This window comes from Boleophthalmus pectinirostris, unplaced genomic scaffold (assembly GCF_026225935.1).
Source record: "Boleophthalmus pectinirostris isolate CB_2022bp ecotype Guang Dong unplaced genomic scaffold, ASM2622593v1 HiC_scaffold_14, whole genome shotgun sequence".
In the NCBI taxonomy this organism is placed as follows: Eukaryota; Metazoa; Chordata; class Actinopteri; order Gobiiformes; family Gobiidae; genus Boleophthalmus; species Boleophthalmus pectinirostris.
Genome location: NW_026571047.1, coordinates 15,568,964 through 15,592,725, shown reverse-complemented (window position 1 = coordinate 15,592,725; position 23,762 = coordinate 15,568,964). Strand labels below are relative to the sequence as shown.

At 38.4% G+C, this 23,762-nt stretch overlaps 1 protein-coding gene across 1 annotated transcript; it reads right to left on the bottom strand.

Moving 5' to 3' along the window:
• Positions 1–232: 232 nt before the first annotated feature.
• Positions 233–22,964, bottom strand: gfra1b (gdnf family receptor alpha 1b). The gene is made up of 10 exons (XM_020936691.2): positions 22,925–22,964; positions 22,453–22,755; positions 21,919–22,002; positions 10,692–10,870; positions 10,374–10,546; positions 7,603–7,712; positions 5,168–5,302; positions 4,081–4,274; positions 463–510; positions 233–382 (listed from the first exon to the last, which is right to left on the bottom strand). Exons 1-10 carry the CDS (start codon positions 22,962–22,964, stop codon positions 233–235), a joined length of 1,416 nt encoding a protein of 471 aa, XP_020792350.1.
• Between the last annotated feature and the right edge of the window lie 798 nt (positions 22,965–23,762).

The following is a 23,762-nucleotide window of genomic DNA, read 5'->3' as shown; positions in this document are numbered from 1 at the left end:
TGAATGTATTTATATCCAGAATGACACAGTATTGAAGTCCATCCAGGCTTCTCAACACGTAATCACAGTCTAGTTTGCTGTAGTCTGTTCAGCCATTTTGTCAACATGAGCAAAGCACAGTCACCAAAAGTCCCTTGGTTTTTACAGTCTGGTAAATCATGTCCACACTCGAGTCAGGACCAGCAATCAAAACAAAATTATTTCTTTCAGTTCTTGGGAAACTCTCTGGATTCTACCAAAGTCTGAATTCTTCATAAAGCTTCACTGATGATGAGAAAGAAAAGAGAATGGCCAGGAGGAGAGTGACTGGATGTGAAGTCAGAGGTCCACGTGAGCCACTGCGAGCTATGGCATTTGAGCTGGATTCATCGAGAGGGTGGTTCTGTGCATGAAACACAACAAAAAATGACATTAAAACACAAAGACGCATTATACTTTGCAAATGTTCATTGTTAAACTTACCTCACAAAGAGAAGTGTCCACGGAGAGATTAGACACCAGTTTCTGAGCCTGCGAAATCAGAAATATTTGATTAGACAAAAGACACATTTGACAGTACACACATTATTACTGGATTTATATGGTTTTTACCTTGACCTACATTCATTTCCTGCAGATGGATCCAAACTTTAAAGGTGCACTATGTGACTTTGTTACACTTACACATCTCTATGGAGACTAACCAAATTACAGGTCAGAACTGTGAAGAGGTCACCCTGCACACAATAAAAGTGCAATACCCTCCACCAGAAAAGTTATAGTGCACCTTAAACCATAATTACTACTTAGCTAACTGGCTGAAAGTACATTTTTCATTTATTTTCCCCATAGACTTTTAGAAAATTTCAAATATTAAAAGTTCAAAGGCATCACAGAGGGTAAACAGCTAACTAATATGTATAATGCAATTTTAAATACAACAAGCACATTTAAAGCACAAGATTCTGTGAAATAATAATAAAGTTTAATAATATAAGAAAAATAATAAGAAAATCTATGGGAAAAATGAATGAGAAATGTACTTCTGGAACTAAGGAGTGGGGACAGTCACTGTTGAGCTCCATTTAACTTTAACTTTAACCTCTTTTAATCAATATCTGAACTTTAAAGCATATTCTTGATCTAATAATAAAGACTGTACTTAATGGGGAGGTGATTTTGTCCTCATAAGTGAGTGTGTCAAGAGTGTGTGTAAAGTTTTTCGTCCCCACACTCTGATAAACACCCACCCATGTCGAAGTATACTTTTAATACTTTTGCACTATCCCAAGTTTAGTTAGAACTTTTTGATATTCTTTCTTCCTCCGCTTTCTTCACTCCCCACGGGGCAGATAGGACTTTGTTAGTGGTTTGTTGGCAATGGCCGCAGTTTAAGCTCGTGACAGTTCAATGCATTAAAAAGTTTCTCTCACTATTATATTCACATATCTACAAGAGTCGAAACCACCAGGCCCTCCTACAGATGCAGAGATGGACTCTGGCGAATGATAAAGTGACTCTGGGAACACAATAAACACCAGGCGTAGTGTGTTTTAAGTGGAGAGAATCGTAAAGAGAAGAATGATTAATTGCCTCATAGGAGGTCTTTTTCTCTGGTCTGTTTTTCTGTTATATTTTTTCAGTGATAAATCGTATTATCACTATTAAAAGCCAATATGATCGAGTGTGGAAGTAAGGCATGTGATATGATCTCATTTAAAAATATATAGCTCCGTGTACTGTGGGATTATCAGGACTGAGCGGAGGTCTGAGCCAGAGATGGGGAAGTAGAAAAGTCATAAGAAGGCCACGGGCAAATTATGCTCAAAGAGAAAACTATAGTGTTAATTTAAATGTAAAGTAGTTTGATTCCAGTTGCTGAGTTTGTAGCAATCCATTTGTGTAGATACATTTGCTTGAGAAAGTTATTTTAGAATGTTTTATCCTGCTTTTATCCTGCTTTATGTTATTTTGAAGTAAAAAATGCAATGTTTTGTAGCAGGGATGTCCAAGCGTTTTCATCAAGGGTCACAATCAAAACACAAACAAATCAAGGGCCATAGACTGGTGGTCAATACAGTGAACAATTTAAAACAGATTAGAATGAGTCACCAAACTTGTATATGCTTAGATCCTCACCAGGACACACCAAATATTTGATGTTGGGTTTATCAAAGTAGATTTTCAAAAACTGGCAGTAAAAATACCACTTAAGGCAAGGGTCTCCAACCTGTAGCTCGAGAACTACCAGTAGCTCTCCACTCCCTTTCAAGGGGATTTCTGAATTATGCGTATTGCCCTGAATACTCAAATCTGATTAATTAAATGTCTATTATTAATCTATCATTTTGATGCCTGATTTTGTGCACTCATAAATTAATATTATCTTATGTTTATCTAACTGTACCCCATCTAAGTCTTGTCATGGGTTTTATCTATTCTTTATTTCCTGCAACTGTTAAAATTAGGAATTTTCATTTTGTAAAAGTAGCTCAACCTAGGAAAAAGGTTGGAGACTCCTAGCTTAAGGTATTATAGGCAAATCCACCTAGAAGTCTGAGCACTGAGAAAAATAATGCCTGATCGTACCCATACTAGTACGTCGCAGCATTTTATTGTTTTTTTTTTCTTTCTTTCAAATTATTAATTAAAAGGTGCACTATGTAATTTTTCTACCATCTGCTTGTCTTAGAGATATAATTGTCTTTCAATATCTTTCATGGTAAGACATTGAACATACCCATTTTGCCTTTAATCAATAGCACATGTTTTTATTACTCAAAAAGATCTTGAAAGACCTACATTCTTACTGTGAGTGGGATCGCCACTCCTCAGATCTGGCCTGTAACTCGGCCTGGAGGCATCACCTTCTTGTGTACATGGATTAAATGCCATAACATCTCAGTGGAGTGGGGATGTAACAATAACATGATTTAATATCATCAAAGTTCTCACAATAATATCATGGACCATCACAATATATCGAATTACAAGTCTCTTTGCTTAAATTAAGAGTTATGGTGCAGCAATAGCTAAAAAAAGACAGAGGGAACGACATAGACCATGATCCTTTGCTCCATTTCAGTGCAGACTACAAGAAGAAATAGCAGTTCTAAGCACTTTTAAGTCTTAGTTCTTTGGATTAAGTCTTGTCAAGGCATTTTACAAGGAAAAAGTAACATATTAGCCTCCTAATAAATATAAATATAATATCGTGAAAATATCGTACCGAGAGATTTGGATATTGTTACATCCCTAATCGTGAGCCTCCCCACCATATCGTGAGCTTTCCCATGATATCGCAATAAATATTGTACTGTGAGGTTCATACCCTGACAATATCATATTGTGAGACTTGGATATCGTTACACCCCTACAGTGGAGACAAGCAGGTAGCGTAACCTCCACCAGAAAAATTACATGGTGCAGCTTTAAGTTATTTGGATGAAAAAATGATCTTACATTTGTGGCTACTTAGCCCAGCTCTGTTAGTGAACTTTATAAATATTCTGAAACACAGACACATAAATCCCCATTATCACCATGGGACACTGGCGAGGTTACCATAGCGACAATTAGCTTTGACGTGACAGATATGGAAAGGCTCTCTTCTCACTGTGGGCTCGTCTTTCTGCCCAGGAGCGAGGATCTATCAAGGTGTCATGGCCACACGTCTTTCAAATCCACTTCTCCCCTCAAAATCCTCCGCCCCCTCACACAAAGAAACCAGGAAACTTGAGATCCAGCAAAGTGAGTATGACAGGTTTGCTTCATTTGGTGGGTTAGTTCTTGTGGTAAATATTTAACATAGTTTTACATCAGTCAGTTTGTGAAGAAAAGTTGAAAAATGAATACCTCTATCTCTGTCATCAATGCACAAAATACCATAAAAACCCAAAACAATTTACAAGCAAGGAATACAATTTTCTGACAGCTTAAACATTTATTTTAGTTATTTAGTTATTTATGTTATTTATGTTCACAGCTGTTGCTTATGTCCAACCAGGAAATAAAATCATAATCATAAATTTGACCAAAATGCTCAAAAATATAATGAAGTTAACTATATTTTAGTGAGTTGTGCATGTGCTAAAATCTTACCTGCATGCCACAGGTGTTGAAGGAGGCGTCTGCGTTGAGGTCCAGTCTGCTCATGTCCGTTAGCGTGTCCAGAGAGTTACTGTTGTGGTCTCTGGTCCTGGTCCGGGTCAGGCCTGGCTCTGTGGGCTCAATGGGGGGCTGAGGCTGCCACACTCCCACATCTGTGCCATTACCAAATGCCTGGATGGCATTACCTGCAGCACAACAAAGTCCACTGTGATGTGAGGAAACAGTTAAGATAAGTTCAGCACTATGATTCAATATGATGTAGTTTAGGGACTCAAAACTACTTTACACTCTCTAGCCTTGGCACAGTAGTATTTCACTTAATTATATGTGTGTATTCTTGGTACAATGTAGAGAAGCTTTTATCAGAAATCATCTCTGTTTTTGCGATTAAGGCACTTCGGCTCCAATCCAGAAACCATTTTATATTGAGGACGTCTTGATCACTAAAACAGAGTCCAGACGACCACAGATGAAACCTTCTCTACTTTCAACCTCTCCTGGATGAATGAAGGATCACACAATCTCATAGTTCTTGGCACATTCAAATAAAATGATTGATTGAAATTAAATAAACAAACACAAAACATTACAACATGGTTAAATGCTCAAAATAGTACACTTATAATATTGTTGACTTATATATGCAAAAAACATTTTATAGATATCAAATTTCAACAGACATGTGCTTTTATTTGCATTATTGTTAAGCCTGTAACCCTATAACAAGAAGGTCAGAGGTTTGAAACCCTAGGTCTATTGGTGTTTGTATACATGATCTGCTAGTGTTACACTGATTTGTGCTTACAGAGGCTTACAGAAGTAGTCTTTTAAAACAGTATGGGAATGAAATAAGACGTGCACTTAAATGTACGGTCATTTTGATAGTTCACAAAACTTATATATGACTAATAAAACATTTGCAATCAGTCTTTTTATAACTATTATTCAAAGTGAATTAGAGAAGTTTCATAAGATGAATTAGACTAAATTAACATCACATTAATACTAAGAGTAGGCATCTTATTCCCATCTGAAAGCTTTCTAAAGCAGCTGGAGTAGGCTGGGCTGACACACTCACGGAGGCAGCGATTGTCTGAAAAGAACTGGCTGAATCTGTCACAGTCGGGTTTGTTGTTGCCGCTGCTGCTGCAGTCGCACCAGGGTGACAGGCTGATCCCCTGGGAGCGCACGTAATTGGGTGTCATCACTGTACCTGCACACAGCAAAAAACACATCTAAGTTACATTTACTGTCAAAGTGTGGGGAGGATTTAGTTAGAACCTATGTCTTAACAAAATGAAACAAACTAGACCATGTGCAGTAATTAAACCTGCTTATTTCACCTCTAGAGGAGTACACAGTATTTGCTGTATTCTGACACTTTTCTGGTTGTACATATGTTTGTATGTTGAATCAGACCACGTAGCCTATTGTGTTGCCAGTTAAACATTTTTCCTTCCTGGTACTCATTTGATAGTTGTAGATCCCCAACCATCACACCAAGGTAACTTTAGAATAGCATTTAATTTACTGCATTATGTTATTAAGTTATAGATGACACCAAAACTTTGCCTTCACTTTGCTGGTTTGATAGTTTTGGTAAAGTTTAGCATGTTACTTCCTAGTTAGACATGGGTTGCACATGTGGGATAAGTATTATGTATGTCTAGCATTTACTTAACAACAATATAATAAACAAAGGCCCAAACTTGTCTAATTTACTCAAATGTAATGATTTGGCAAATGCATGATTATAACTTTAAAGTAAGGTTTCATAAGGCTCTGCGTTTTGGATGAAAGTTTATTGATGTAATAAACATGGGGATGTGAAGCTAACTATATGCATTACACTGTCTGAAGCTCTATTACTCAAATTAAACTTAATCTGAGCTTTATTTTAAAACAGTCTGACCAGAAAGAGCTGATTTGGTTGAAACAGATGAGATGATTTGTGCACTTAAAAAAGTCTCTCACACATAAAATTACAGTCACAAGCAAGCTCACTTTCACCTTTTTGTCGAAAATCAAACTCCTAAACTGGGCCATGAACACTCGTATTGATCACAGGCTCTTGAAAATTAAACCCATTTTCATCTTAAAACCTTTTGGACAGTATTTGCTAATGTGTGCATAGTGTCACCAACTGCTGAACATTCCGCCAATAAAGATACATGTAGAACACACCCAGCATAATTTCACTACAAAATATCAATTGTTGACATAGATCGAGGAATTTCCTGTAATTTTCAGCTTTTATTTTTCAGCTTTTTTTCACAAACTTACACTTTAAAGACTGATCAGTATATATAAATAGTAGGGCCGGGCACGTTAATGCGTTAACTTTGCGTTAACTAATTAAGTCATTAACGCCGACAATTATTTTAACGCCGTTAACGCAGTTTTTATTATTTATTTATTTATTTTATTGTAAACATCTGTTTCTCACTGGCTTTTATTTTGAAAAAGTCCACCGCGAGCGTTTCTTTAAGTTTGACATCCTTTCTTTACACTTTTTTCACTTTTTTCTGACCACGTGAGATGCAATGTGCCCGAGCCTCCGCGAGCCGCGGGCCCGGCTGCGGGTTCGGCCGCAGGCTCCGGCTCCGGCCGCAGGCTCTGGTCGTAGATTCAGCCGCGGGCACCAGCTCTGAGCTGAGCTTATTTCTTTAGTTCAGTGATGGAGTAACTGATTTACCCAGATACCATTGGAAGAAAAAATGTGATTGGTCCATTTCCATTCCATTATATTAACCCTTTGTTTCCTAAGAAATATCAGTCCAAGTTTATAACACTGATCTAGAAATTATTACTCATGTAGAGTTTATTACTCACTGCATAAAAAATATTCAATAAATATATTAGTAGTACAAACGTCCATTAAGTATTTTTTCTTGAGCCTTCCCTGAATACCTTGAAGACTCTGAGGATTCCACTGTGAAAGAAATGCTGTTTGCACAACAAATGTGTGGCTCTTTCATTTACATTTCCAATAAAAGAGCGCTATACTCTACTTTTTAATTCATTAATTGATTTTGCGTATAACATGTGATTAATTGCGATTAATCGCTCGAACTCATGTGATTAATCACGATTAAATTTTTTAATTTTTGCCCAGCCCTAATAAATAGTACTAATAATGTTTTGCCAAAATCCCTGTGCTAGTTTCTACCTTTGGAGCCTTGGTTTATGTGGTGTTTTGAACAGGTGAGAGGTGGAGCTGTGGGTTCATCCAAGTGTACCCAGTGTGAAGCCAAGTATGACTAGTGCTGATTAAAATGTCCACAGCGGCTCCCCTCCATTCAATCCTTATTATTTCGATTCAATGGGACATAATTTTGCCTCCATAAAACCACCGCGAGAGAGAGACAGGATGAAAAAAGACAGCTATTTCTGCACCTTGGATTGAAATTTGTGAACAGTTTGAGCTGGATGGGGTTGGTAATTGTGAAAAGGCTAAAAATGTAAGAGGATTTTGTGTATATGAAAATAAAAAAGTCATAAATAAGAGCTTACCGATGAGGCCAGAGTAGGACAGGAGGCAGTCTGCGTAGTTTTCTCTCAAACAGCCGGAGATGGAACGTGGCTCGGGCTGGCAGTTGCTCAGGAAATCTGCTAATCTGGACCTATGAATACAAGTGATATTTTTTATATTGCTGGAATGAAAATCACCTATAGAACATTGACAAATAAAAGTGATTATTCTTGGTTTTCGCTGGGATAAGGTTCACAAAAGCACCATATTGATCTTGTGTCTTAGAATACTATAGAAAAAAACTCTGTGCCAGTTTTTGTTACACATGAATAGACCCAGTATCCATAAATGCAAAGAAAAGTATCTGCATTTTCTAACACTGAATTCCACTTAAATTTTTAAAGTGCACGGTGTAACTTTTCTGGTGACCTGCTTCTCTCAATGTTATTGCATCGAATGGAATGTTTGACAGTACGAGATTAAAACCGAACTGGACTCTAAAGAGATAGATTTTAAAGGGACGGTTTGGAATTTTGGACATAGGGCCTCATTTCCTAGTGAGCCAGAGTGTTGGAAACATGTTGAGACACTTTTAAAAAACTTCCATGCAGTGTTTGTATTTGCAGAGGTCGCTGGTGCTAGGCTAGTGCATGTTAATGGCCATAGTTAGCCTGCCACTAAAAACACTTACCCACTCCTCAAAACACCTGAAGCAAATCTATTATTACGCCAGACTGTAAATGTCTGTGTTGATAGAATAATGTTTGAAATAAAACTAACCTTGCATCGCATGAATTGTCTCATGTTGAGGGACTATTTTCTCATATATCAATTTGCTGCTGCCAAACTTTCTATCAGGAAGTACTACTCGCTCCTGCTGCTCAGACAGAAATCCTTCAAATGCAAGGTTGGTTTTACTTCTAAAATTATTCTATTGACACAGACATTCACAATGACAGTCTGATGTTATAATTGTTTTGTTTCAGGTGCTTTGTGGAGTGGGTAAGACTGTTTTTATTAGCAGGCTAACTATGGCCATTGACATGCACTAGCCTAGCACCAACAGCTCTGCAAATACAAGGACTGGATGGAACATTTAAAAAAGTGTCTCCACATGTCTCCAACACTGAAGCAATAACATCCTCATGGCGACAAGCATGTGATGTATACGACCGTGAGGGCTACACACTCAAATAGAATATAATAGATTTACTAAGAGATTGGGCCCCAGGAGGATGCTTTGAGGAAAAAAGGTCATGGCCTGTGACTGAAAAGGTTAAGAGCCCGTGACATATCGTGCCCCTTTAACCACAGACTCACAGAACAGGACAGTCCAAACTTTTTTTCATAGAGGGACACATATTGAAACATTTTCCACAGTGAACAAACACAGACTGGTGTCAACACTGTGACTCATTCAAATTGGTGGTGTATATAGTTTTGACAGAGCCACTCCACCTTTAAAGGGCCCATAGTACACTATTTTCTGTTCTATGTTGTAATGTTGTTAATGTTGTTTCCTCATCACAAACAGACCTGGAGTTGAGTTTGGTTTCATTCACACATGTTTAACACACACATTCTACATATTTAGGCTGAGCTCTTCTCTCCCAAAAAAAAGTGTGTTCTACGTAATGTGACTAATAGAGATGTAACAATGACCGAAGTATTGTGAAATCGTATCGTCAAAGTTCTCACAATAATATCGTGGACCATCACAATATATTTAATTACAAGTCTCTTTGCTTAAATTAGGAGTTATGGTGCAGCAATAGCTAAAAAAAAAAAAGACAGAGGGAACTACATAGACAATGATCCTTTGCTCCATTTCAGTGTAGACTACAAAAAAAAAAAGAAAAAGGTTCTAAGCACTTTTAAGTCTTAGTTCTTTGGATTAAGTCTTGTCAAGACATTTTAAGAGAAAAAAGTACCATATTAACAGTTTTGTTTTCCAATAAATATCATACCGTGAGATGTATATCATGAAAATATCTTATCGAGAGATTTGGACATTGTTACATCCCTAATCGTGAGCCTCCCCACGGTATCGCAATAAATATTGTATCGTGAGGTTCATACTGTGACAATATCATATAGTGAGACTTGGATATCATTACATCTCTAGTGACTACAAGTGCTCCTCTGTGTTTTTAAACACCATACACCTTCACTAGAACCATCTGGATCATTTCAGTCCTGGACTTGTCAATCTCTACTGAACTAAAGGTAAAAGGTATCTGTTAACTTGATATCACAAGGTGGATGTATTTTTTGTTTGATATTTTTTGAGAGAAAAGCTCAGGCTAAATATGCTCTACACCCTAGACAGATTTATAAAAAATAAGGATTGGAACATGTGTGAATGAAACAAAACACAAATCTGTGTTTGTTTTTGACGAGATAACAACATAACATCTATTAAAGAGTCAATCTTTCGCACTATAGGACCTTTAATAAGGCCTGCACATTAATGTAGGTCTGTGTAACAATGCGATGTGATGCAATGTGATGTTATTTTATAGTTGGAGAATCATCCAGTTTAGTAGAAGCCATTAAGACCAACAGAAATAGGTCTGAGGGCCACAATTGATCCCCAAACCACAGTTTGGACACCCCTGCCATAGAATGTTGATTACACATGAAAGCAGTCAATGAACATGTCCAAAGTGTGAACAAAACCAGACCAATGATTTATTATAAATCTAGACAAAATCTTCTTGTGTGTCGCATCTCATCTTGTGGGAATTGTCTGATCACAAGATTTATATTTTCTTATTATGTCAGCGCATGAAAAAGCCTTGATTTATCAGACCTGCAGATGTAGTTGGCCTTGCAGGTGTTCTGGAGGGACAGACAGTTGGGCTTGTCCTTGTCCTCATAAGAACACACAGGCACAATGGTCTGCCTGCGACGCTCTGCACACGCCGTCTGATCCCCTGCTGGACACGAGCAGAACAGCATGCCATAGCTGTATTTGGTGGGCACCTGCTCACCGCACAAAAGAGACCGACAAGAAAGCCACGCATTAGTCACATCAAATACACCCAAATTAGTCTAAATAAAAACACGTCTCTTTTATGAAGTCTTTGATAGCTGACAGAGGTGTTTGAATCACAAAGTGGGCAATTACCTTGTCAAAGAAGTGGCGCAGGGCCTTGTGGCATTTTCGCTTATTGCAGACCTCGGACGCGGAGACTCTGCTGGTACAGGGGTTGATGTACGCCGAGCGGTACTTCTTACACGTATCATTCAGGTTACACGCTTTGGCTGCGCTCAGGCAGTTGTTTTCCTTCGCGGAGGGAGGCTCAGCTAACACACAAGAGGAAAGCAATGCCAGAATAATTAGCATTGTAGTATTATGTAGGATTCTAGCTCCTGTTTAGGAAAGGGCGTGCAGGTTAAACAGAGAGGCTGGGGTTGAAAAATGAGGAGAGTGTAACTGAGTACACACAAAGAGAAAAGGGGAAAGAGAGAGAGATGACAAAGTTACATAGTGTTTTGTATGTGTGCAGTGTAATCAAGTTATAGGTAGTGACTACTGATATTGCTCTATTGTTCTGTTGATATTATATTATGACATTAGCAACAAACACAGTGGAAGCTACTGAGGTTTCCAGTAGTAAATGAACAATTACATTAGGAGTTGTCACAGTTAATTAATATAAATGCTTTTGGCTAAAACAATGAGTGAAAATAGGTTTGCTGGAAGTCCAGCAATTACCCTTTAGCAGTGTTGGGAAGAATACTGTATTTAGTTACAAAATACTGAATACTGAATACCCCAATTAAAATGCATTTTGAAACGTATTCTGATCCATTGTCCAATCAGAATGCTGTATTCTGTAAACTTGAAATACTTTTACATCATGTTGCATTATATTATAGTGACAAAACAGTCATAGCACAACTTTATTTTAGTTGTTATGCATTAATTTGTGTCTAAATAGAGACAAAAACATGTACATGCCCACACTGCAAGAGCTGCGTTTCCTATTTTTTCACAAATACTCTGCAGTTTAAAGCCAAGTATTCCTTTGATTTTAGAAAAGTAACTGTATTCTGAATACCATCAAATGAAGGAGTAACTGTACCGAAATAGTTACAGGTACATGTATTCAGTTACTTCCACTGCTTCACTGCAAAAAACAAAATCTAGTCAAGTGGAGTTGACTTGAATCAAGAAAGGTTTGTCATGATTTGAGTAAATTTCACTTGACAAGTAAAATGATCTGCCAGATAGATCTATCTATCTATCTATCTATCTATCTATCTATCTATCTATCTATCTATCTATCTATCTATCTATCTATCTATCTATCTATCTACCTTTTAGCCAGATGCTCTTTCCTGACATCACATCCCTAAGTGCTCGAAACTCCTGTGTTTGGATTACATAAAGTTTCGGTGCCCTTTCAACTAATTAATTTAACAAAAAGTATTTAAACTGAACACTAATAACTTGTTGTACTTTATACAATAATACCCATAATTAACTGAAGTATTACACACAATACCAAACAGAAATCTATTGTAAAGCCTGCATGCACACCTCTCCTCAAGGTGACTCCTCTTCTTCCACAACACCACAACTACACAACTCAAACTAACACACTGGCTCATTTTGGAGCTCTAAAGCTGTTATTGCTCCTCTGATTGTGGTACTAACGCAAGTGTAGCCTTAGCCGTTAGCATGGAAGAGTGCATTTGGTAATTGTGACGTCTGAGGAGGAGAAGGAGCTCGGTACAGGCTCTGAGCTCCGTAGAGTGATTACATTTGAATGGAGTCTTGAACCATGGGTTAATCACACATTACCAGAGCCATTACTTACACGTGACCGGGGCCTTCAGATCTCCTGCTGTGTTAGACTCAAGGGGCGAGCCTGTGACACCCTATGTCAGTGGTTCCAACACATAATCGTGCTCTTTAAATAGGCTATTCATTAAGGATATAGGCTGAATATATGACGTACTGAAGCAATTCAAGTTCCCAAGTGCGTGTATTTGCATTTGAGCTTGTCCTCTCTGATAATAGGCCTGTCACAGTAATTACTATATCAACTTATCTTTCAGTGAATTACAAAAGGAATATTATTTTTTGGAAGAGCAATGTTTATCGAGACGTTTCTGTTGTTTTTCTGTTCTGAGGGTTGAATAAATGACTTCTATGACTCATTATAAATACAGACCAGTGTTGGAACGCACTTTCTACTACACATTTTTTAACAGGACTGAAAAGTAAAAGTATTATTTGTTATAGTTGGAAATCTGCTGAAGAGGCTGAGGATGAAGAATCAGAGGTGGGACCAAGTCATTGTTTTGCAAGTCTCAAGTAAGTTTCAAGTCTTTGACAAGTCAAGTGAGATACAGGCCTACAATACATGACTGTCAAATACAGTCAAGTCCAAGTCGAATCTCGAATCACTGGCCCATAAGTCCAAGTCAAGTCCAAGTTGTCTGTTTTGAGCTTCAAGTCATTTCAAGTCTTTAAACCAAAGTACCAAATATAATATAACTTCAGTTTTTGCAATTTATATGACTTAAACTAAACTGTACTTAAAAAGTCATGGTATATTTATATATGAGTATTTATAGAGTATATAAGAGTTGAAGAAATTCATTTTGTTAATTTTCCTTTTTAAATGTTTTGACAAAATCTTAGTGTGAATCATTGTGGTCAGAATAGAAAGAATCCTGATTTAAAAATGCTTCTCAAGTCTTCTCAAGTCACAGGCCTCAAGTACCATTTAAGTCCCAAGTCACTGACCTTCAAGTCCAAGTCAAGTCCCAAGTCTTAGTCCATTTTATCAAGTGAGTCTCAAGTCGTAAAGTAAAGTCATGACTTGCAAGTCTCCACCTCTATAAAGACCAAAGAAAAATATACGGATAAAAACTATTTGAAAAAACAATCAATTCATTTGTTTCTACTGAACAAAATTCAACAGCAGTCTTTATTAAAATCACTACATTTGAAGCGTTATTAGAAAATACTTACTTGCTTTTTAATCTTTAAGTGCATTTTTTAATGGATACTTTCATCATTTTATTTTTTCTTAAGTCTAACTTTGCTCTGGTATCTGTACTTTCACTTAAGTAACAAAATTGAGCACTTCTTCCACTACTGCTTACATCTAAAGTGTTTCATTCTAATATTTATTTATTAGCAGTTCGTTTAGCATTTGGAGAGAATAAGCCTGCTTTAGGCAAATTCCAAATGCACCTGTCGATTAGAGAAATGTGTGTTGGCAAACTGACAAACTGGAGATACACTACAAATTAGACTCCTGTTTTGGTTGGTTTTAAGTTCTGCCCTGAAGCGAGGCCACCACGGAGCACGTCACATGATGGTACCTGAGGGTAAAGTGTGGAATCTGACCTTTGACCTATTCACCAATACAATACAATAACACCAACAGAATGAGCCCAATTATGGTGTCCTCTGGGAGTTTTTCTATTTGACACTGTTCAGGAGTTTCAGGCAGTTTATTCAGAGTTTATTCTTTCCTGATTTTAGTTTTTAGTAGAGACCTTTCCCCATTCAAAATATTTAGATTTGAATTACGTGATCTGAATTATGTAATTGCCATGGCGACAGAGAAGCATTGCCATAGCTTGGGACCAATAGGAGAAAGTCACTATACATTGTTTTAAAGGTGCATTGTGTAACTTTTCTGGTGGAGGGTATGCTGCATTTTTTTTCTTTAGGAAGATGCTATTGCTTTGCTTGGTATGTTCCATAGTAGGGCATTAAAAGTCTATTCGGTCTTATTAAAGGTGATTCTTTGTTCAGAAAGAAAAGATACTCAGTACACCTTTTTGTATTGATGCATATTAGTTACTTCCAGGTGAGACAGGTTTTAGTGGTTTAAAATAGACCTATGTTGCACAAAAGTTTCAATACAGTACAACACAATACAACAAATATATAATACAGTACAATACAATGCAGTAGTTCTCTGTCTTTAGTCAGTGGATTCGCCCACAGCCATTCCCAGCACTGTGCAGCACAACTCTGAGGTCACACTTTTCTCATAAGCCCCTCCCTGTTCCAGCAGTGTTCAGACTCCTTCTTCTGTAACCCAAGAACTATGACTATGTATCTACTTATTGATCCATACAAAATCACCACATAGCGGTCCTTTACTGCGGTGTACCCAAGGCTGGAGTGTACAAATGTACACCGAATCTATGGCACCGTCTTTTGTTACATGTTTATCCTCCGTCTGAATGCACAGGACCAGCTAATGTAGAGTCTGTATACGGAGAAAGTGAAATATGTGCTGCCAAGATCACTAAATCCATCCAGGAGTCAAGATGAATTTATAAAGTGTACTTATGTAATTAGCTAAATCAGAGTTGGCACAATCAGACATTTTCTCATCGGGTATTAATTAAAAGTGGTGCAGTGACCTCAGCATATTGTCAGCAGGTCTGGACAAAGCACTATATTTGGGCGTTTTGAAATTAGTTTAATTTGAAGTAACCATCTGTCATGAAAATAGAGGAAGCAAAGATTACGATTTTATGAGCTTTAAATATTACTGTTGTCTGGATACTGCTCAAAATAAACTAAAAGTACTTTAAACTATCTTTTGAGTTAATTGTATAACTGATTAACTTCTATAAATATATTGCCAATAGAGACCTGCTGAATTTCACATGTAACCTTTCTGGTCAAGAGGCCATTACCTGCTTCTTCCCATGGAGATGTTACTGCCTCACATGAAATATTCCACTATAAAGCATTCCTTCAAAACATTAATTCCTAGTGGGGTCACCGCTCACAGATTTGACCTGTCTCCATGGAGGTAGATTATGTTAATGGATACTGTGGGACATTCCAAGCAAAGCAACATTTTACTTGAGATTATCAGGTGACAGACCTTCTACCAGAAAAGTTACATAGTGCACCTTTAAAGGGCCCATATTATGCTATTTTCTGACCAATGTTATGTTATTTCCTCGTCAAAAACTTACCTGGGGTTGTGTTTCGTTACATTCACACATGTTGAACACAAATCCTGCATATTTGGGCTGAGTTCTTTTTCTCAAACAAAAACACAGTTTTTCATCTTGTGATTTCATGTGGTTACAGAAAGTGCTCTGCTGTGTTTTTAAACTCCATACATCTTCACTAGAATCATTTGGGTGATTTAAACCCTGCAATTCCCAATCTCTACTGAACTAAAGTAAAAGTTAGCTATTAACTTGAAAACTACCACTACATGACATCACAAGGTGAAATGGAGCATTTTGAGCTTTAGGGATGCAGACAGACTAATAATAATGGATTACTAAAGCATGTTTGAATGTAACAAAACACTACTTCAGGTATGTTTTTGAGGAGGTAACACAGTTATAACATGGCTTAAAGCTCACAAGAGTAAGTTTGTGTAATATCAGACCTTTAAGTAAGCATCAGCTTCACTGCAAAAAGTAATATCTAGTTAAATTCAAATGACTCAAAGTAAGAACATTTAATTTGATTGACAAGTAAAATGATCTACCATTGAAAATGAAAGATATTTTTTTCTTGATTCTAACAAAATAAGATTTAGTTTCTCATATTAAGAGCAAAGAGTTGTTTTTCTTCTTACCTTTTGAGTAACAAGATGTATTTTCTTATTTTAAGTGTGAAAAGTCTTGTTCCATTAGTAGATAATTTTACTTGTCATGTGCAATTTACTCAGATCAAGATAATATTTTCTTAATTAAGGTTATTTAACTTTTAAGATTTTAGTTTTTGCAGTTCAAAGAGAGCGATTAGTTCATTTTCACCATCTGAAAACACTCAATAATACACTGACAACAAAAGTTACTTAAAGTTGCTGGAGACTTGACTCAGTTGCCCTACAGATTGGAGTTTACAGTTTTGTGACTTGACGTTGACATGTTTGGAGATCAACATGGCTGGCGTGTGACTAATGGTGCATGGACAGCTTGTAGTAGTTTGAGTGCTGTGTTCAGGAGTGTGTGAAAACATGGCTGGGTGCACCTGTCCACTGCCTGAATCACTCCGCTACATATCCATTAGGTCACAGGTTAGATCATCATCGCAGTTCAGCTAATGGGAAATGGATTTTGCCATTTATTGTAGCTCTTGTTAAAGAACACTGTGCAACTTTGTATAGTTTGGCGGTGTGTGTACATTACAAAAACAGATCACGACTTAGCATCTCACTTAAATAGCCAGAAATAATGAGAGTTTAATGAGGCAATAACAAACATCTTGCACCGATTTCAAGCCGTGAAGTTCAGAGAGGACACTGAGTATAAAAAAATGATATGCAAATGACTATATGTGAAGTATATCTTTAGCTGTTGGAAAAGTCAAACTGAAATGGTGGCAGAGAAGTTATCACTATCCCATGTGAGGAAAATAGGAGCTAACCACTCAGCCTATTCGCTGTGAGAGTGAATGACTGTAAAGTGTACTCTCTATGAGGTAACCCTGGAATTAAAGGGCCCATGTTACGTTATTTTCTTAGTTTCCTGTTCAAGAGCATAACTGGAGTTGTGTTTTGTTTCATTCTCAAATGTTTAACACGCAAATCCTACATATTTAGGCTGTGTTTTTATCTCAAACTGAAAACTCTCCACCTTGTTCCACCTTGTGATGTCATGTGGTGCTACAGAAAGTGCTCAACTCAGTTTTTTAAAAAACTTCGTACACCTTCACTAGAATCATTTGAAAGTTTTCAGACCTGGCATTGATAATCTCTACTGAACAAAAGGTAAAATGTAGCTGTTGTAGCTCTTGAAAACTACCGCTTCATGACATCACAAGGTGGAACTGAGCATTTTAAGCTTTTGAGGGGGCGGCAGAAGCTCAGTTGGTAGAGCGTTCATCCACTGATCTGGTTGTTGCTTCGAATCCCTGCTCGAATCCCGCTCTCCACATAAAACATCATGGGTTGAGCGGTCAGATCCACTGACCCACAGGTTGGCTGGTGTGTTTCCAGCTCCTGAACACTGTTGTTGTGTCCTTGGGCAAGACACTTAACCCGCCTCGCCCCCAGTGTCTGTTTACACTGGTTTGTGAATGTGTGTGAATGGGTGAGTGGTTCCTTGTTATAAAGCCAGTGCCTTGAAGGTGGAAAAGCGCTATAGAAAAATATGACTACTATTTGAGATGTAGACAGACTAATAATAAAGAGTTAGTTTAGCATGTGTGAATGAAACAAAACATAACTCCAGATAAGTTTCTGATGAGGTAACAACATTATAACATGACTAAAAGTGCACAAGAGTCAATTTAGTGTAATATAGGACCTTTAACTAAACCACTATCTAGTCTAACTTCTGTTTATAGGCACCATTTTGAGAACCATTCAAAGGATAACACTTTTTCGTGGTAACAGTGGTCATTTTTCATCACTCTGAAAGCCATAGTTGGGGGCATCGGTTCTGGCAATGTGCAAACCATTATCTTAAGTCACTGGCAGATGACGAATCAATAACTTGAGTCAATATTGGCAAGTGATCAATTCATTTTGTACAATTTCAGAGAGTCTAGTAAAAAGCCCTGCATTGCCAAGCCAAACAAATGTGAAACAGTAAGTTGCATCACGGCAGCCACTGAACAGCTGAATGGTTCCCCCAGACTGACTAAAATCTTTGCCTGGGGCTGTAGACACAATGAATGAATAGACTCAAGTCATCCCAGATCTCATCACATTATTCTCCACGGCCAAATCAACTCCAGCTCCACCAGACATAACAATGGCATTTTATTATATGTGACCCCAGCTTGTCTAATCAGTGTTTTCTTTTCAGATTTTGTGCATAATTATTGGTTATTGTTAAACATTGTCGGGAGCTGGACAAAGAAAAGTGGCAATTGGATTTGATGGTCACACGACTCCAAAAATGACTGAAACATAATCTCGCCATAGACCTGCTGTGGCTGAATCTATAAAGTGCACTTTTAAACCACATGAAGGATTGCTCAGTATTGAATTGTATCAGGTGAATTTTAAAGGAGCTCTGTGTAACCTTCATTTATGGGGTCTGCCATCTGCTTGTCTCCATGGAGATGTTTGTCTTGTTTAGAATGTTCCACAGTATGGCGTAAGACTTGTTTATCTCCATGACGACAAGCAGTTCAGATCTGTGGAGAGGCAAGTCCACTCACTGTAAGAATTGTTAAGCAATATTAAGATCTGCAATGTAAGAAGTAAGATAAGTTTAATGCCACATTGTGGAACATTCTAGACAACACATCTACATCTATGGCAACAAGCAGGTGACAGTTAGCCAGACTGGCAACACCTAGTGCCTCTGCTCAATTTCATTTCTCTCCAGCGTCTAGGTCAGGAATCGGAATACACTAGATGGTTTGCAAGAACTCCGGAAACTGAAGACCGTGCACTGGCCAATCAGTGAAGAGCTGTGAAGCCATGACGTCAAACTCAAGCACCTGTCTATGTCACTTTTGTGGTACAGCACAAGAGTAAACAAAGCAGTCGAGATGGATGTAGACAAAGACATATATTCTGTGTTGGCAACGATTCCCAAGAGCAAGGATTTAAAGCTGGAACAAAGAGAATGTTTAGTGAATCAAGGGGAAAAAACATTATTGCCCTTCTTCCTACGGGATTTGGCGCATTACATATGTCACAACCAATTCGAGTGAACGAATCCTAATGCTGCGAGGTCAGACGGTTTCCATGGCTGATGGTGACAGACCCACCACCACAAAAGTTACAGAGTGAACCTTTAAGGCAGTAAAGACTTGAAAGTATTCATAAAATATCATATTACACATTATTTTCTAAATCCTATACTTATATGTTGTGTCCTACATTATAACTAGTCATTGTGCAGAGCATTATGTCAGAGGCATTGCCCCGGGCCTGTCTTAGGTTTACAGGATTAAGGTCACTTGCTGTACACGATTTCCGGATATCTGCCCTATTAATCCCTGTAATGTATATTCAAAGTTGACTCTTAATCCCAATATTAAGCCATAACTCCTCCTGCTTTCAAGATACAGGGTCTAATGATGATAAAAGAGTTACCCACCTACAAATGTTAAATAGAATAAAAATGACAGAAAAACCTCACTTTGATAGAGGAGTCCATTAGCAAGAAGATAAACGCACATGCATTCTAATTCACCTCAGCTTCACAAATTTCTTCACCAATTTTTGCATTTTGAGACATTTCTGTGAGAATGCCGTCAACAGAAGCTGCATTGCTAAATCTTTAAAGGTGCACTATGTAACTTCTAAGGTGGTATGGCTACTACTTGCTTGTTCCCATGGAGATGTTATTTCTTTGCCTGGCATGTTCCACAGTAAGGCATTAAACATATATCCCTTGCATTTGTTAAATTATAGGTGTTTTCTAGCTCAAAAATTCCTTCAAAACATGAATTCTTACCATGTACAGGCTTGCTTCTACGTAGATCTGACCATTAACCTGTTGATTTACATTTCCATACTGTGAAATAATCAAGACAAAACCGTAATATCTCCGTGGAGACAAACAGGTGGTAGACCCATCCCCAGAAAACTTACACAATGCGCCTTTAAGAGCATTGTCATTACTGGAGGAGAAATCAGATGGAATAACCCTTTTGTCTATGTCCAACAGCAAGAGCAGCGTTTTGAAAAATACTATTAACCATTATGTTGTCACACATGGAACACTGCCACTGTGATGCTCTAAGTGGCTTCTATTACACAGAGTCAAATGGCATTTTTTTCTTGGCTTGTGTATTGTGTCTGGCTGAGCGGCAGACCACCTCCCCAATCCAACCATATTAAAAATGCCTTTGTTCTAGGCCCCGGTAAAAGCCTGCAGATGGTTAATTGCTGTGTTGCTGTTTTTTTATCTCTCTATTTTTGTGTGTAATATTAGCCTTTCTAAATATACCAGTGTGCTCCCAGCTTCACTCAAAAACAAAGTGCCATTACAATAAACATGGCAGGTTTTAAGCTAAACGGCATCCTTGTTTCACGCACACACATACTGTAAATGGAGACGATTTGAATGCAGTGTATTGCTCAAGGGCACGAAAACAGTGACTGTTGCAGGACACAGCACAATGTTTTTAATAGAAGCTTTTTGGCATTTTTAGTCATTTACATTTTATTCCAGCTTTTTGTTGTCCTGTCAAAACTTTGGGATTTGTTAGTCACATTCAAAAATTGTCTCTTTAAAGGTGCACTGTGTCAGCCCGCTCAATTTCATTTCTCTCCAGCGAATAGGTCAGGAATCGGAATACACTAGACGGTGGGAAAAACCCCGGAAGTGCGAATTCAAGCACCAGCCAGTCAGCGAAGAGCCATACATTCAGTGTTGGCAAGGATTCCCAAGATCGATTTTATCAAGGGGAAAGACGTTATTGCCCTTCTTCCTACGGGATTTGGGAAAAGCTTAATATACCATTTAGCCTCGTTAGTAGCGCATTACATACGTCACAACCAAATAGCAGCGATTGGTTAAATGAAAAAAAGTACCTACCTACCTCAAGTGAACGAAATCTAATGCTGCGAGGTCAGACGGTTTCTACAAAGTGAAACCGGCTCATGAATCAGGCTAGTGAATTGTGTAACTTTTTTGGCAGAGAGTCCTGCACCTTCTTGTCTCCAATTAGAATTTAGACGTTATTATTTTTTCCTTGAATATTCTACAGTATGGCATTTAATTTAGCTATCTCCATGGAGACAAGCAGGTCAAAAGTTACTGGTCAAATCGATTTTGAGATAGTTTTGAGAAATAAAACCTGTAATTGCATAGATACAAGAAATATTTGTTAAATGCCACACTGTAAATCCCAGGCAAAGCAATCACATCACCATGGAGACAAGCAGAAAAGTTACACAATGCATCTTTAACATTAAAATATGTCATATAGTGAATGAAACAGAATCAGCAAGAGAGTGAAAACCAATTTCTTCTATAATTCACATAACACTTCCCATCGTCTTCAGAAATATTACTGAACAATGTGAACCAGTTGTTTTCTCCCACTCCACGCTCTGTTAAATTTTCCAGCTATTTGACCAGTAAGCTGTACCAAAGCTTAAGAGGGACAATTCGCCTTCAAGTAGCACATAACAGCGTTTACGTGACAATGGCAAACAGCATGCAAGCTCTCCGGATTGCCCTGAGAGTTAACAGTGAAATCTCCTAAATGAGAGTGTATTGTGGAACAGGTCAAGATGCCATAACTAAGCTTCTGTTAAGGATGCTGGGTGTTGAAAGCAGAATTTCATAGCAATAGACAAAAGTGGTGGTGGAATAGTGACACTTAAGCCGGTTTAAAGTGAAACTGTAACATAATGGGTGCGTAGCTTTACAGTGCACATTGCTAAGTCTCTGGTATGCCCCTGATGTTGACTGTACCTTACCTGCGATAATAGGGGCCAGGCGAAAGATGTCAGAGAGGCGGCTGTTCACAGGCTCATATGGGGAATACTCCAGCAAGTCGTTACCTGCACAATACAATAATACAATTTTATTATACATTATAGCAACATTTAAACTTGTATATACACTTTTTTTTTGCCTCTTTCACATTTTTATATTCATCTTTTTAATTGCCTTTAACTTATGCCAGGCAAAGCTGATTAAGGATATCGTCAAGGATTTTGTGTTCTGGTCTGGGCACTGCTCCAAAGACAAGACCAGTGCCTTTGTGGAGGTCAAGTCTTTCCAAAAAGCACTTTCCCCTAAAATGTATTTAAGTTAGAGTACTTTTTCACTGTCTGAAGCTTAAGTTGATTAAATCTAAAAAGAAAAACAAATAAGATTTATTGAAATAATAATACACAAGGTTAGTAGTTGGCTAGACTATTGCAACCGAATTAACACTAAAGCTGTGCGTAATACTTTTCTTGACCTTTCCTCTTGTCTTCATGCTAAGATGAGTTGACAGTTGGTACCTTGCAGACTCTGAAATATGCTCCAAAAGATCCGGAGGCAGTTCTTCTCTTTCTTCATGCCTCGCCTGCACCGGCATCTGTACAGCGGGCTCTGCTTCATGGCTTCGATGGCGCTGCGACACTCGCCCTGAGCCTCGGGGCCAGTCACCGCGCTGAAGTTGCTCTCTCTGCCCGCCACGCACTGCCTCATGGTCCGGTACTTGGTGCTGCAGCTGTACTCTCTCAGACACTGCTCACTGGCCTTTACGCAGTCCATTGGCACTGATCGGGACGCACCATCGCCCTTCAAACTTAACCCAACGTCTGACAAATAAAGAGGAAACAAAGCAAAGTCAAAACAGTGGAGGATTACACGAATTTATACTGCTAAAGAGTCCCATCTACAAAAATATCACGGGCAAACTTTACATGCGACTAAACTTTACGCACGGTTAAAGCATGTACTTTACAGATGCATCGCGTTAACACTTACCTTGCAAAGAAAGCACAACGACTAAAGTTGTTAAAAGCATGTTTCTATGTGATTTTTAACGGTTGAGGTGAAACAAAATGTTGGAGAGTTAAAGCTGTCTCCTTTTCTCGACTTGGCACATCACGTTGATCCAAACACAGGTAAAGCATCCATTACATCCATAATTGTGCGTCTCAGCTCTCCTCGTGCGTCCAGAAGCGCCACTTCGGACCACGGACCGAACAAAGTGAGAGTGCAATCGCGTTGAGCAAACGGAGATCACAGGGTGCCACGCAGCTGTCAAACTTTGGTGACTCAAGTCTTACCAAAATCTTCACAAAATACTTTTACGCAGAAGTTGTGCATTCAACTTTGTCCTTTAGCGTCCTTGGTGGACTGAAAGCACGTTGGCGCGGTACATCCCCAAAAGTCGATACATAAATTCCCTCAGTGATGGAGCGCCGTTTGATCCGTGACCGGACTGTTCTCTGTGTGTGCTCTGCTCAGATGAACAATTGCAAAGCTCCAGACGAAACGCGCCGTGACGTCATGTGACCGCCGCGCGCACAATCCCCATAATGAGTCGCGGGCGTTTTAGAGACTCTCCTCCACAGCTCCTCAAACAGTCAGACTAATTGATGACCAGAGGCGAACGGGTTACATCTGTCAAAACGGGACCAGCCTGCGTAATGGCACGGGATATTTACGGTCACCCACTTCATTACGCGCTCACACTTTTTCTGCAGGACAAAATAAGATGATGCTCTGAACTTGACCCCGCAACCCCAGTAGTCATATGTTTTATCTATTTTTTGTTTTGTTTTTATCTGTTTGTTTTTATGCCACCATTATTATAATT

Bases quoted from the DNA above. Each gene is read 5' to 3' on its own strand.
- gfra1b (XM_020936691.2), bottom strand. From the start codon at position 22,964: ATGCTTTTAACAACTTTAGTCGTTGTGCTTTCTTTGCAAG. The intron at 10,871-21,918 runs GTAAGGTACAGT...CTTGTGTGTTAG, and splicing joins CCTGGCCCCTATTATCGCAG to CTGAGCCTCCCTCCGCGAAG. The intron at 4,275-5,167 runs GTGAGTGTGTCA...GTTGTGCTGCAG, and splicing joins TTCAGACAATCGCTGCCTCC to GTAATGCCATCCAGGCATTT.